The sequence below is a fragment of the Prionailurus bengalensis genome, chromosome B2 (genome assembly GCF_016509475.1).
Source record: "Prionailurus bengalensis isolate Pbe53 chromosome B2, Fcat_Pben_1.1_paternal_pri, whole genome shotgun sequence".
Lineage (NCBI taxonomy): Eukaryota > Metazoa > Chordata > Mammalia > Carnivora > Felidae > Prionailurus > Prionailurus bengalensis.
The window spans coordinates 96,041,707-96,057,911 of NC_057349.1; the positions used below are offsets into that span (position 1 = coordinate 96,041,707).

Sequence of the window (16,205 nt, forward strand, 5' to 3'; positions counted from 1 at the left end):
TAAAAAAGTGTTAAGGAAAAATGAAATTATGTTCTAAGCATTTAATATGTGTATTAAATCCTCAGGAAGAATATGTCTCATGTTGAAACAGTTCAATAATTTTTTTTTCTCAAATTCCTAGTTTTTCCTCTCCCACTTAGAACTATGTAGTATCTTTGAACACTATTAAAGACTTTTAAAAACAGTTTTAGCTTTAAAAAAGGATTATGTCAAATAAAACACATGTGTAGAAAATGCCTGGAAGGTAGACCCCACTCAGATAAAGAGGGAGGATGTGGCAAGCATTCTACAACCTCTTTCAGGTGCCCAGCCTCCCTTCTAAGAAGCCACCATTATCATGGTATTTAAAGTAATCATCTCCTTCCATTATAAAAAATAGTTTTAGGGGCGCCTGGGTGGCTCAGTCGGTTAGGCGGCCGACTTCAGCTCAGGTCATGATCTCGCGGTCCGTGAGTTCGAGCCCCGCATGGGGCTCTGTGCTGACAGCTCAGAGCCTGGAGCCTGTTTCAGATTCTGTGTCGCCCTCTCTCTGACCCTCCCCTGTTCATGCTCTGTCTCTCCCTGTCTCAAAAATAAATAAAAAAAAAAGTTAAAAAAAAATTTTAAAAATAGTTTTATCACCCAAATATGCATTCCCTAGACACTTCAGTTCAGTCTTATGCATTTTAAAAACAGGAGGTCTTTTAAGTCTCTCTTTTTAAACTATGGGCTCCTCTTTTAGCCCTTCACTTTCTTATAATTTATCTGTGGAAGAATCCAGGCCATCTGACCTGTAGAGTTTCCCACAGTCTGGAACTTCTTATTGCACACTCACAGGGCAATTCCACATGCTGCTTTGTCTCTGTGTTCTCTTCCACTCTCCTTACAAGACTATGGATAGAGGCTAGCAAAATCGTAAGGGGCACATAATGTCTGGTTATTGCTCTTCTGAAGATCTTAGCCGTTATTTAATGGTGGTTGTAAAATAGTGATATTCTAATTCTTTTTTCATTTAGTAGTTGGAATACTATCATCAAGAAACATCTCCCCTCATATATAAATTTTGCTTATTCAGGTATACAGTTCATATAGGAAAGGTAAGACAAATAATTGTTTCTCCTTTACCAGTTTATAAAATAAATTGCTTTCCTATCATTTCCCAAAGGTGACCATTTAAAAAATATATATTAAGTCATGTATCTGAAGGATTTTAATCCACTGTATAACTATTGTTGAAGCTAAAATTGTCACATCTTAGTGTCTTCAAGTTGGCTCCTATGTCTTTTTTTTTTAATGTTTATTTTCGAGAAAGAGCACACACACAAGCGGGGGAGGGGCAAAGTGAGAGGGGGACAGATGATCCAAAGTGGTCTCCCCACTGACAGCAGAGAACCTGATGCAGAACTTGAATGCGTGAACCGCATGATCATGACCTGAGCCGAAGTTGGATGCTTAACCAACTGAGCCCTCCAGGCACCTCAGCTCCCAAGTCTTTTTTGACACAACTCAAGTAGTTTTTGATAGTTTCTCTGCTATTTCATATATTCTAGACACATTATTGTACATTTCGTGTCCTAGATCTAGAATCTGCGTTTCTCCAAGAAGTCCTGTATTATTTTCATGAGCAATGGTCTATCAAGAGATAGCTTTACATACACAAAGTATCTCTTGAGTTCCTATTGAGATCTCCAATTCAAATTCAGGACTACAAAGCTCCTACTTAACTGCTTTCCTGTTCTACCTGTATCTCCTTTCTTCCACACATAAAATCCTGGCTGTCAAAGACACAAGGCGCAACAATTAAAATATACCATAAATACCTGGTTTGGTTTTTTTTACTGTACATTATACACGTAACAGTCTTTGAGTACTAACATTATTTATTATTACTAACACTAATGACCTGATTAATGAAAGCATTACAATTTTAATATATGCTCTTCCAGTTTTCCCCCTCTTTTAAAAAAGAGTTGTGCTGTATTTGCCTCATCAGAGCATATGGCTTTTAACAATGCACTCTAAGCCCTTAGTTTTAGTTCTACAGATACATTTATATTTAACATTTCCCACCAGTCCTTAATTTGATATCTCACCAGTCATTTCAGTTGTCAGAAGTTCATGCTCTAGATTTCTCCGAAAGGGGTAAGAACATATTCTCCAAGTTCTTACAAGTTATTAATAGTTCCTATGTGATCTTTTTACATGAAGGCCAGTTTGGCTGTATATAAAGTTAGTATAGTCTGGGGCGCCCGGGGGGCTCAGCCAGTTTCGGCTCAGGTCATGATCTCATGCTTCATGAGTTTGAGCCCCATATCGGGCTCTGTGCTGACAGCTCAGAGCCTGGAGCCTGCTTCTGATTCTGTCTCCCTCTCTCTCTCTCTCTGCCCCTCCCCCACTCGTGTTCATTTTCTCTTAAAAATAAACATTAAAAAAAAAGTTAGTATAGTCTGAAGACACGCAAGCAAGGGTATACTAAACACGTTACTCCATCCTTCCCCCTGGCACTACAACATTGCTGTCAAAAAGTCTGATGCTAATCTAATTTTTACTTCTCAGAAGTAAAAAAATTTCACAGAAGTGACTTTTTTTTTAAAGGTGTCCCTGTCCCAAGGTTTTTTGTTGTTTTTTTTTCTTTAGAAGCCAGTAATTCTACTAGGATTTTCCTTGATATTGCTCATTCTAGGACCCTGTCCTTAGAGAAGTGCTGTGGTCATGTAATATATAGTTTCAAATAATCTAATTTCAGGAAAATAAAGAAGTTTCTTGAATTACAGATTTTAGTATTTGTTCGATTCCCTTGTTTTGGTTTTCCTCTTCACAGATTCCTACTGTCCACGTATCAGTCACCTTTCCTCTCTTCAATATTTGATACTATCTCTTGAATTTGTTTTACTTGTTTTCTTTTGGGTTTTAAACTTTTTCCTATTTTGCACATTCTATTTCTATTTATGGCAGCATTATGGATTGTGTTTGATGCTACTGAATTCCTTCTAGTTTAGTCTTCATTGCTAAATAATTTGGTTTATTTTTACATTTTTCCCCAAGTTTTTCCAAGTCTGTTTTGTTTGTTTTTTCATGTCTTGTATATTTTTAATTTTTTAAACCTGTTTTGAAATTGTAGGCTACATTTGGGGGCACTTGGCTGGCACAGTTTGGTAGAGCATAGGACTCTTAATCTCAGGGTTGTGAGTTCAAGTCCCACATTAGATGTGGAGTCTACTTAAAAAAAAAAATTAGAAATCATAGGTTACATTTGATCTGTCCTGTGGGCATATTTTCTGATGTGCTGTTATCGTCTGCAGATATGTTCTTCTATTCCTTATTCTCATAATAACTTTGTATGAGATCAAACCTTGATACTTTCCTATTACTGTTTTTATTTAATTAAAATATTTATGTTATGGGGTGCCTAGGTGGCTCAGTTGGTTAAGCATGCTATTTCAGCTCAGGTCATGACTTTGTGGTTTGTGGGTTCAAGCCCCGTGTCAGATTCTGTGCTGACAACTCAGAGCCTGGAGCCTGCTTCGGATTCTGTGTCACCCTCTCTCTCTGCCCCTCTCCCATGCACACTCTGTCTGTCTCTCTCTCTCCCTCTTTCAAAAAAAACAGTTAAAAGAAATTTTAAAAAGTATTTTTGTTGTAAAATGTAACACCGAGAAGTGTATGGAATTTAAATGCATAGCTTAACAAATTATTACAAAGCAAACAATACTGTAAGCATCACTCCATATTAAGACCTGGATCGCACATCATGCTTATGAGCCTCCTAACTTTCTCCCTCCCAATCAAAGCCCCCTCACTCCCTCAAAAGTAATACTACCATCCAGACTATTACATGACCCTTTTTAGAGTCTTACTCCCTAACACTCTTTAGTTTAACCTGTTCTTGAAGGTCATTAAACAGAATCGAATTGGCTGTCTGACTTCTTTAATATGCTGTTCATAAGATTCATGTACTTCACTGTGTGCAACTATAGTTTTCATGATTATATAATATTCCAGTGTAAGACTATACCACAAATTATCCATTTTACTGTTGATGAACATTTGAGTTGTTTCCAGTGGGAGATAATATCTATAATTCTGGTACATGCATGTTAACAGTGCATATAATTGCAGAGTATATTCATAAAAGTGGATATTTTGGGTTGCCATAAGGCCACATACATTCAGATTTATTAGATGGTACCCAGTGATTTCCCAAGTGCCTGTACCAATTTACACGCTAACCAGCAGGATATGGTATTTCTCTTTTCCTCCCACCCTCTCTCCTTTTCCTTTCTTCCATTTAGTTATTCATTAACCTACATCTGACTTAAAAAGAAGTCAAGGTGTGCATCTCCTAGCAGTCCTCTCCCCTTCCCCTAATTTAGTTAGCACGTAGATGAAACCTTCCACCACTATCTGGGTCTTCAAAAGATCTGAGGTGGGGCCTGGGTGGGAGAGCATAGCACCTGAAGTCTCCCTTCTGGAAAGTGATGTGGCCGATCCTCTGAATATGCTCACTAGCCCCATATTGCAGAAAGGACCTCTCCCTGCACATTGAGGGAGGCTCAATAATCAAGCCCCCTCCCTCAGGAGCCAGTCAGTTACACATTCAACCATAATGGAAGCAGCCACTAGGTGCCAACCTGTTCCTGGAAGCTCAGGGCACTGTTTTGTTTTCTTCTGTTTGAGGTAAAGTTCAGATAGAAACATAAAATTCAACATGTTAGCAATTTTAAAGTGTACAATTCATTATGTATGTTCACAACATTGAACAACCATCACCACTGTCTACTTCTAGAACATTTTCCTTACCTCAAAAATAAACCCCATGCCCATTAAGCAGTCATTCCCCATTCCTTCCTTCCCCAATGCTTGGCATCACTAATCTGCTGTCTCTATGGATTTGCTGCTTCTGGATAAGATATAAATGGAACAATACAAAATGTGACCTTTTGTGTCTGGATTCTTTCACTTAGCATAATGTTTTGAAGGCTGATCAACGTTGTATAATGCAGCAGAACTTCATCCTTTTTTATGGCTGAATAATATTTCACTGTGTATGTATCTACCACATTTTCTTTATCCATCAATTGATAGACATTAGGGTTGTTTCCGCTCTTTGGCTACTATGAATATGGATGCTGCTATGAACATCTGTGTACAAGGTTTTGTCTGAACATATGTTTTCATTTCTCTCAGGTATATACCTAGGAATGGAACTACTAAGTCTTTTTTTTTCTTTTCATGTTTATTTTGAGAGAGAGAACGAGCGTCCACATGTGTGTGCAAGCAGGGCAGGGGCAGGGGCAGAGACAGAGGGAGAGAGAGAGAGAATCCCAAGCAGGCTCTGCACTGTCAACACAGAGCCTAACTATGGGCTCAATCTTATGAACCATGAGATCATGACCTGAGCTAAGATCCATGAGTTAGAAGCTTAACCACCTGAGCCACCCAGGCACCCCTGGAACTACTAAGTCTTATGGCAATTATATGTTTAACATTTTAAAGAACTGCCAAACTGTCTTCCATAGCAGCTGCAGCATTTTACATTTCCCTTAGCATGTACAAGGGTTTCAGTTTCTCTACATCCTGATCAACATGGCCATTTTCTGTTTTCTTTTTTTCAATAGCCATCCTAGTAGGTGTGAAGTAGTACCTCACTATGGTTTCCATTTGCATTTCCCTAATGACTAATGATGCTGACTATCCTTCCATGGGCTTACTGGCCATTTGTAGATCTTCTCTGGAAAAAAAAAAAAAGGCTATTCAAGTCCTTTGCTAATTTGTTAACAGGGATGTCTTTTGTTGAGTTGTAAGAATTCTTTATATATTCTGGATAGTATACCCTTATTAGAGAAATGATTTACAAATATTTGCTCCCCGTGTGTTGACTTATTCCTTTCTTAATGTTGTCTTTGAGTCACAAAAACCGTTAATTTCGATGAAGTCCAATTTATCTGTTTTTTTCTTTTTTTTCTTCTGGTGCTTATGCTTTTGGTGTCATACCAAAAAATCTGTTGCCAAATCCAAGGTCATGAAGATTTACTCTTGTTTACTTCTAAAAGTTCAATAGTTTTAGCTCTTATGCTCAGGTCTTTGACCCGGGCTGAGTTAGTTTTCACACATGATGTAAGGTAGGAGTCTACCTTCATTCTTTTGCATGTGGATATCTAGTTGTTTCAGAACCATTAACTGAAAAGACTATTCTTTTCCCTATTTAACCGTATTGCCACCCTAGTAAAAAAAAAAAAAAAAAAAATTCAATTGACAATAGATGTATGGTTTTATTTCTGGATGTTCAATTCTATCCCATTGATCCGTATGTTTATCTTTATGCCAGTATCACATTGTTTTGATTACTGTAGTTGTGTAGTAAGTGTTAAGATTGAGAAATGTACATCCTCCAACTTTGTCCTTTGTCAAGATTGTCAATTTGGGGTCTCTTGAAATTCCATACGCATTGTAGGATCAGCTTGTTCATGTATGCAAAAAAGGCAGTTGCCATTTTGATAGGACTGCATTGAATCTATAGATCACTTTGGGGAAATAATGCCACCTTTACAGTATTTTGGCTACTTCATTTCTATATACATTTTAGAATCAGCTTATCAGTTTCTACCAAATTGCAAACTTCCATCCACCTGCATTGTCCCCAGTCTTCCTTCCAAAAGGCTTTCCTATATTTGTTATAGAGGACATCAATAAACTAACTCATGTATTACACCACTAGAGAGGTTAATGCTTCCTTCTACATTAGGGAATTTCCTTCTTAGAAAAGCAAGCTGAAATTACAATGAATTTACTGAACCTATCTTTCTCTCAGCCTTAAACTAATTTATAACGTGTGAACTTATAAATTCATGAAAATAATCTTCCTATTCACAAAACTAAAAAAACTGTCTTACCTGTATAGCAAAAGTACCAACTCCACCTGAAGCACCCAAGATTAAAACACTGTAATGCAAAAGAAACTACAATTAATGAAAATATTAGGTCAACATAATGGGATAAATAGACAAGAGGTTTTCAATATGAACTGGCTCAAAGCAAATAAAATCATTCAGCTTCCCAAGGTTATATCACATAAGGATTTTCATTTTAGGCTCACCAAGAATCTATAAATGCTTAAAGTTAAACATTCTATGAACTCTCTACTAAGAATACCAAATACCAAAAATATCAAACACCAAAAATACCCACATATTGTATTTTTTTTTAAGTGTCTCAAACAGTTCTTGGTAACATATGCCTTACAATTTTTCCAGGCTAAAATTATCATAACTTTCTCTATAAGAGGGAGCTATGGGATCCTTTCAGTGTGTTAGATTCAGTAGCTCTCTAAGAACAAAATCACATTCCTGACCACATTCCTGCCAAAGTAGAATGTCTTTTGTTCAGACATGTCCCGACAAGCTCATCAACTTTCATAAATAGAAATCAATCTTATCCTCAATTTGGCTTCCTATTAAAGCAGATGAATCTGTCCTATCAGCACAAACAACCTTGGGCTCCAGGGTTTTACGACATTTGCTTAGTGTAGCCCTCTTGTCCTTCTAGACCAAGGGCGTTCAGTTTGGAGTTTACATCCTCCAGGCTCTCTCCCTCGCCCTGTCTCACTCCTATCCTACCTTCGGTTTCATTTTATGGCCACGGATACCATCTAACATCCCGGATCATTTTGCTATTTTGGGGTTTGGATTCTACACCTCTCTTACTGCCCTTAACACGCCAATCCTGGGTTCCTATCAGTTTGGTCTCAACCCAAAAGGACTTCCTCTCTCTCAGCTCCGGTTGCCCAAACTATGTCAGTCCCTCTTTGACTTGGCAGCTAGAAAGTGCAGAGAATTTTGCCACCTGCCTCTAGCAAGTACACAGGATCTCGGGACATGCATTCTGTCTATAATCCTAACCCGAGTTTCATTTTATGTTTTCCTCTCTTACCCAAATCACAGAAGGCTGTTCGTCACCCTTTAGATCTTAAAAGTTACTACTAAAATTTCTGAGCCAGCTATTCCCTTTGAAAGCAATACTATTAAATGTAATTAAAATCAGTCTCCTTGTTAATTGTGTTCCTTCTAGAGAAATTACTTTTAATTTTCAAAGAATTATAAAGTGCACAGAAGGGAAAAAAACCTTCAAAGACAAACTCCTCTAAAATCCTACACTTCATACATTTAATAGCTTGAGTACTTCCTAAACGGAGGAAGAATGAGAAGCATTAAAACTGCCTCACAGACATATCCAAAAATTAATTCATCCATGAAATATTCTCTTGTTATTCTGGCCCATTTTTATGGAAATGTGGTAAGTTAAACATTCATGTAAATTCTTCACAGTCTAATCTTTATCTCAACTCTGACTTCTATTTCCTAAATAGAACTCTCTCAGCTACCCTGGTCCCCTCACTCTTATGCTCAAGTCCTATGCATACTGGCCCATTCCTCAAACTCTCAAATGCCTTTACTGCTTGCTGAAGTGTCCCTGCCCTTGCAGCCAAATCCGTTTTCCTACACCCCTAAAAAAAAGCCCCAATGTTATGCATTTGGCATTTGCCATGATGTTAACTTTCACCCATATGCTTGCTTCCCAAGCTATTCTGGAAGGCTTTGAGGGGGGAGAGCACGTATTATGAAGCACTGGGCATACTACCCTGGACATAACAAATGCCTGATGTTTCTTGACGTCAAATATCATCCAAATCAGCAGTTTATCCTACAATCAAGGCAACAATTGCTACTACCTCAAGTGAGGGAATCACTCTGATATTTGGAAGACTGCATTAAAATTTCTTCCAGTAAAGAAAAGTTTGAAATTCATTTCTACTTCTCTCCCTGGGAATGCTGTATTAAGAGGATACCAGGGACACCTGGGTGGCTCAGTCAATAAAGCATCAGACTCTTGATTTTGGCTCAGATCATGATCTCATGATTCATGAGTTTGAGCCCCACTTGGGCTCTGCTCTGGCAGTGTGGAGCTTGCTTGGGACTCACTCCCTCTCCTCTCTCTCTGCCCCTCCCCTACTCTCGCTCTCTCTCAAAGTAAATGAACAAACAAATGAGGATACCAAACATAATGGCTGCTTAAGGATCCAACTGCCAGATACATCTCCAACCTTATTATTGTCAGCTGATCGCCTCCCCATAACTCTTGATCCACAGTAGCCTCATTCCTCCAAATTAAAAAGCAAAAATGTTGTTTCACAGCACTGCTTGGCAGAAGAGGGAGTGGTTCTACAACAGCAGCTTCAGTTCCTGATATTGCCACTTGATGGCACCTCCAAGTGCAAAACAGGCAAGGCGCAAGCCCGTTGGAATGCCACAATCAGCTTGCAAAGAAGACCTAGGGACACAGCATTCTCTGGTCCTGCAAACTCCATGTTTTGTGCAGATTCAATCAGGGCCTGCACTTTTCTTCAAAGTCTCAAAAGAGGACAGTAGGCAAAATGAATTTTCAAGGCCAGCAATAGGTCAGTTAGTCCTCCATGGTTTGAAGTCCTGTGGCTGAACTAACTATTCTTGTACTCTTCAAAGCACTTTCAATACAAAGGGAAAAGCACCGCTGTTGCTTACCCCCAGTGGCCCTTCACTGAAGTGCTATACAGCAGAAACACTTTCTACCCAGCTTGCTATAATGGTCACACTATATATTCAAGCCTCGCTGAAGTAGAAGTCTATTTGCCGAGTGAAGAATATTGCTTATTGTATAGAGCAAGTACCCAGGAAATACTCTATTTGGAAAAAGCACTATAATTCAAAATGGCCAAGATTTTTAATCACGTTCCTCTCTTACTTCCTAAGTTCACATGTGAAGCTCTTCTTTGAAGTCAGTGGGATTTGCACTCTGGCAGAGATAAAAATACAGGAGAAAGTATGAATAATTATTACACTGCATATGCATTCTTAAGCCCTACAACCTGATTTTCCCTGTCACCTCTGCCTAATCTCTGAATTCCGCCTAAACATACATTAAGGTACTAAGTCAATGTTGGCTTCTTTTCCATGACTGAGTCACTTTTTACTGTATTTGGGCATCTAAGTCATCTACAATCACATTTTCAGTATTACAGCCTGATGAGGTAAGGCATCAACACCCAAACTGCCTTGCAAATAAAAAAATATATGAAACAAAACAGAGATCCAGAAACAAGGAATAAGCTTTCAAATTTCTATATCCTGGCTTAGCCCCAGAAATCAAAAGGCCAGGACTGGGGATCTAGAGACCTGGGTTCTAGTCCTAATTCTCACTAATTGAACCTGCATGCCTCAGATTCATCTGGGAAATGATGATCACCCTAGGAGTCCACAAAAAAGAAAAATTGGCTTTTTCCATCTTATTTAAGCTTATATTTACTTTCCCCATTTTTCTAACATAGAAGTATATGACCTTCATGATTCTCCCTAGACAATGTGCTTGTGTGGGGGGGGGGGCGGGGGAAGAAGCCACGTTGCAAGATTAGAGTGCCCTCTATTTAAAGTCCTAATGGCTCAGGAACAAAGATGACTTAAATATGGCTAACTCTTCCATAAGCAGAAACAAATGGTCTTTAAAAACTAAGGATGATGATGGGGCGCCTGGGTGGCTCAGTTAGTTGAACGTCTGACTCTTGATTTCAGTTCAGCTCATGATCTCAGGGTTGTGGGACTGAGTCCAACATCAGGTTTCAAGCTCAGCTTGAGATTCTCTTTCTCCCTCTGCCCCTCTTCCCGACTCGCACTCTAAAATTAAATTAAATCAAATCAGATAAAATTAAATTAATATAGGGGCGCCTGGGTGGCTCAGTTGGTTAAGTGTCCGACTTTGGTTCAGGTCATGATCTTGCAGTTTGTGAGTTCGAGCCCTGTGTCAGGCTCTGTGCTGACAGCTTGGAGCCTGGAGCCTGCTTCGATTCTGTGTCTCCTTCTTTCTACCCTCCCCCACTCGCAGTCTGTCCCTCTCTGTCTCAAAAATAAATTAACATTAAAAAACTTTTTGATTAAATTAATATAAAAACTAGGGATGATGCTAAAAAGGTTATAATCTCACTTATTTCTCATGCTTTTAAATCTAGGGGAAAAAAGGTTATATAGCAAAACATGCTAAATTTACTTCCTAAAGTGAGAAACTTAATTTGAATAAGTAGAACTACAAAACAAATTAACCACACTCAGCCAAGATAGCCTAGATTTGTGTGTCCTCTTCTAAGCCTCTGTAATTCATGTAGACATTCCCCAATTTGCAGAAGAGTTCATGTGTGAATTAGTTGTTTGGAACTTTAAACACATTTTCCCATGAAAACAAAGCTATTTATATATGTTAGCAAGGTGCCCAGGGTAGCCATTTATTAAGGCTTAGCTAACCCATAATGGACCAAGAACCTCATACAATATTATAACAATGATTCTGTGGTAATGAAATTCAGAAGTTCAACCAGAGGTACCAGGAACACATCTCCCCAAATGGGACAGGCAGTGGAAACCATCCCAAATCACTGGTTCCTTCAATCTGGTGTAGAACAGAGAGAAAAAAGGAAGATGGGAAGAAGGAATGTTTATGATGGCAACAATATGACAGATAAGGACAAAAGGAGCATGGTTGGTCAGAGAAAAATTTACCACAGAGCTGGCAGGGTTCAGGACACATCACCCCCAAAAATGGCATGTTGGCATGTTGAATATTTTAAGTTAATGGAAGTTGAGAAACAGCATATACAGGAAGGACTCCCTGACCTTCTTCCCTAAAGCAGGTCACAAGACCCTCATGTGAGAGGTGTGCTCCTATACCTGGAGGAAAGGGACATCCTTATCTCCAAGACAGAAAGGTACAGAGAGGAATCCCAACGGATAGGCCTTGCTAAAATTTCCAAGTTGATTATGCTTAGCTCATACCATTTGTCCTGTCACTTTTTTTTTTTTTTTTTTAAAGACTCTTCACTCATCAAATGTAGCATAAAAACACTCAGGTTTAACCATTTCTTGAGATCTTCATTTCCTTATGAAGGTCTCAGGTCATGTAAAGCTCAAATGTGTGTGCTTTTTCCCTTTTTAATTTGTCTTTTGTTTACAGGGGGCCCCAGGCAAGAACTTAGACTAGAAGAAAACCCTATTTTCCTTCTTAGCAGAACCAATGAAGCTTTAGCTCCAGGCCCTTTCCTTACAAAGGCCCTGAGATGAACCCCTAGCAAAATATCTGCATAGACACAGATTTTTGTAAAATTTGCAAACGATATATGCTAACGAAGAGGCAGAATATGTTGCCCCCAAATATACCACCTTTGGCATAAGGATTATTTTGAGCTGAAGGCAGTTAAGAAGCAGCAGATCCAAGAAAGCTCTCTGCCCTTCCCCTGTTTTCCTAAGGACATAAATTTACAAAGGCATACCTCCTCTTCTAGCTACCAGGAAGACACAGGTTAATCCCTAGAGATAACTTTAGACTCTTATCCGTGGAGGAGGCACCAACTTCAATCTGTACAACAAATTTTACCTTGCTTTTCCTGGTAACCTCTTCACAACAGCCTTCCCCCACGTTTCTCTCTTCCGTCTTTAGCTGAAGAGGTTTTTTTAGTCTGAATTCTAAGCTACCCATTTGAGTTCCTCATTTTCCTCTAAGTATACCTCATTAATATGTGGTATACACATTAATAAACTGTGTTTCTCTTGTTAATGTTTTATTACAGAGGTCTCAGCAGAGAACTCAGGTAGAGGGAAATGATTTTTCCTCCTGTATTAACTACGATCCGTTAAAATTTCTGTCTCTTTCCATTTCTACACCCTCCTTTACACTTCCCCTCTTGACCGGTAACACGAGATTTGGCTGAAGGGAACCAGGGAACTAACAGGGTTCAGGACATGCTAGCCCAAAGGGAAGGGAAGCGCATTTGGAAATACATTTTGCGATGCAGTTAAAAGTCCTTTCTGAGTAGAGTTAAGTTATGGCAGGCTGTTTCCTGCTTAAGGAATGCCTTCCAGGAATACTCCTACTTCCCACCAATTTAGCACAACAAAGCATCAAGAACCTGTTATCTTATTATGATAAGAGGGACGTATCACAGTAGCTGGCACTGGATTATGCAAGTAGTGAGGAGAAAAATGGTTAAAGAAGGTTTGAGATGTGCAGAACCAGAAGCTAGTCTGTAGAAAGTTCCTCCAATTAAAAGACATGTAAAAACTTACAACACACCACTAATACATTAATTCTTAGATCAGGACCCACAAAATGGAGGCTACCCCAAGGCCTGGTCCACGTCAAATCTAAACCTAAGTAAGTCTGCCCTTACAAAGAATGCATCACTGTCAAGGAAACCAAACACTGATCACAATCCTCCAACTCAGCTTTAGCTAGCTGACCTTACTAAGAAATAGGCCCTGCTAGCTTTATCAGGAAATCACTGACCTCCTGGCCAACCACGCCATTTCCGTGCTGCCTCTTCCAATGCTCTATGAAACTCGCTCCTGCCCAAAATCCTTCAGGAAGAATGCTCCCCTGCTTGAGAGGCACTGTGCTCCCCAATCTATGGCTTGTTTCCCCTTGAACACAGGATAAATGCACTAGCACACTGTATTGTTTTTGTCATTTAACACTGCTACCAGGAAGACATCAACACCAAACTAACAAATGAGGGCTGTCAATTAAAATGCAAAAGCATTTGAGGCTTACTCACTGCATGAGAAAACTTGGACTCCCTAGAAATCTTAGAGCTCCCACATTAACGAAGCTCGGAAGACATTTTTCCCAGTTTGATAACCATCCTAAATTTTACAGGACATGAACAATGAGTTGTGCCATGGACGGGGAGACAGCAGAGTTCGGAAACAGTATCAGGTTTTGGCTTAAGGGAAATGCCAGCTAATGGACATTAGGAATGTAGAGAAGAGCCAGGGTGGCGGTCAGGAAGTCTTGTTTTGTACCAGGTGAGCTTCAAATATGAAGAAGCCATCTAACTGAAACTCAGCAGAGAGTTTGGCATTAGAAACAGATCTGCAAGCTTCCATAATATACACAGAAGCTGGGAGTAGGTGAGAGATCTCCGAGAGACAGAGAGTAATGATGGAGTGGACACTGGGAACACAGTAACAGTTAAGGATTGGAGAAAGAAAGGGTCCTCTAAAAATTACAAGAAATGGTCAAAAAGGCAAGAAAACTAAAGGAGTCCAGGGTCCTGAAACCATGAAAAAAGTGAGTATTAAGTTAGTGGTTAACAGTGCCATATACTTCACGAAGATCAAATGATAAGAAGAACTGAGAAAGATCACCTGGTTGGCCACTTAGTCAGCTATGACCCCGGTGAGAACAGCTGCAGCTGAATGGCAATGCTGGAAGCTAAATTACGGTCACTGAGGAGCAAATGACTTCTCAACTTCCCAAGGTATTATCCTAGTCACCCAGAAAACTCATCTGTAAAACACAAATTGCTAGGAGAAAATTTTCTACTATCTCTTTGATTGAGCCCTCCTGGGGCTCCAGGGAGTCCAGAAGCAGAGTCAAGATCCATTTGCATCACACCGGCCAGAGTCTCCACCCTCCCTCTCCTCTTCTCCCGGCCCCAAGATTTCTTCACAAAGGAGCAAGTAAAGGGCCGGGGTTTCTTTCTTCTCCCCCCTACCCCTCTAACCCTACCACCCAGTCAAGTGCAAATGAAAACCCGAACTCCACAGGGGTGGCGGGAGCGGAGACGGGGAGAAATAGGTGGGTGGTCCAGTGAAGAACAGGCAGAAGGCTTCTGAAAGAAGGAAACTGTGTTACTACCGATATAAGCACAGTGGTGGTAGTGATAGTGGGGGATAAACCCGATGTTTTTCAAGTTGCAGCCTGTGTAATTCTGTAACAGAACTAATCAGACACACAATTTACAATCATAGGACAAAATTTTACTGTCAAAAAGCCTAATCAGGTAAGAAACAGCGAAAAGCATTCCTAAATTCATTGCATTGTATACACAATTTAAAAGTGAAATTTATTTTGTAGAAGAGGAATGGTTCAATTTCTAAGACTTTCTAATACTTCTGTCAAAAAGAGTGAAGTACAACTTTCCCTGTAAAAGATGAATTTCAGGTAGAGCATGAAATACGCAAGATGTACCATGACACTACCAATAAATAGAACATCAGACTGAACTGCTTTCAAAATATACCTGGTGTAACCACTTTTTAAAACCTGTCTATCATCTTGAGAGCCCTAGGTTATCTAGGTTTTCCAACTTAATAAATCATGAAGAAACTATGGATGGGCTGGTAACAAAAAAAATCACTTCACCTGACATTTTCTAGTGCTATCAAAGTGTGGGCATAAATGACATTTTGTGACATCAATATTAAACTATTACCTCGGTTAACTGATGCTCAGTTGTTGCAGAAATACAATTATATAACAAAAAAGGAAAAAGTAAACACATTGAACTCTTAGAAAGCTTGGTCTTAATTTCAAAAAGCTGTTTGTTATAGAGAAATCCTATAAAATCTTCCAGGGTGCTGATGGGTGTTTTTGTTTTTTTTTTTTTAATTAACCAGTTAGAAAAACAGACTATTAAGACCCTGTTAACAAACACTGACCTGCTTTACTGCAGACTAAAACATGCCTCAATGCCAACAGCTAATAGAGAATAATTATGGCTTAGAGACACTAAAATATGCTCCCCCATTCACAATGAATAGTCAAACTGAAAAAAGCCACTCTGGACACTGGAACCTCTGAATTGATGTATAGTAAAATCCCACTCTCGTCAGAATTTCTTCACATAAAATTATTTTTTATAGTGCTTTAACATGCTCACATCACTCGTTCAATTCCCACAAATAAGGAGTGGGAAAAGTGGGCCATTATGACCACTTCAGTAGACAACTTTCCTAGAGCACCCAGGGGCCAGGTCTCATTACCACTTGGAACAAAGGCATGCTACAGGTCAGGTCACCAAGTATGTGGGGATGCAGGAAATTCAGGAGATGAGCTAAGGAGGCTCTTTACAGTAGACTTCACTCCAGTGTGGTTAATATGTGGCTAAATCAACGAACACACCCAACTGAATATACAATATAATGGCCTTAGAAGGTATAAGACTTCCCACTTCTCAGAGCTCCCCTAACAACCTGCCCCGTCCTACACCCAGTGCTTTGGAGGAAACTGCACAAGACCGGAAATGGCACGCACATGGTCACCTCATTAGTCGGCAGCAGAGTTGGAGAACAGAACCTGGGGCTCTATTTCCCCAGTTCCAAGCCATTACTGCTTAAACAGAAGGCAATGCAGTACCAAGGAATTACCCA

General features: G+C 39.5%; 1 protein-coding gene across 1 annotated transcript in view; it reads right to left on the minus strand.

Moving 5' to 3' along the window:
- The window catches only part of RTN4IP1 (reticulon 4 interacting protein 1), a 48,796-nt gene that overhangs the window by 17,997 nt on the left and 14,594 nt on the right, over positions 1-16,205 (minus strand). The window contains exon 5 of the mRNA XM_043592037.1: positions 6,873-6,921. Coding sequence (XP_043447972.1) covers positions 6,873-6,921 — 49 coding nt within the window. The remainder of the gene's footprint in view (positions 1-6,872; positions 6,922-16,205) is intronic.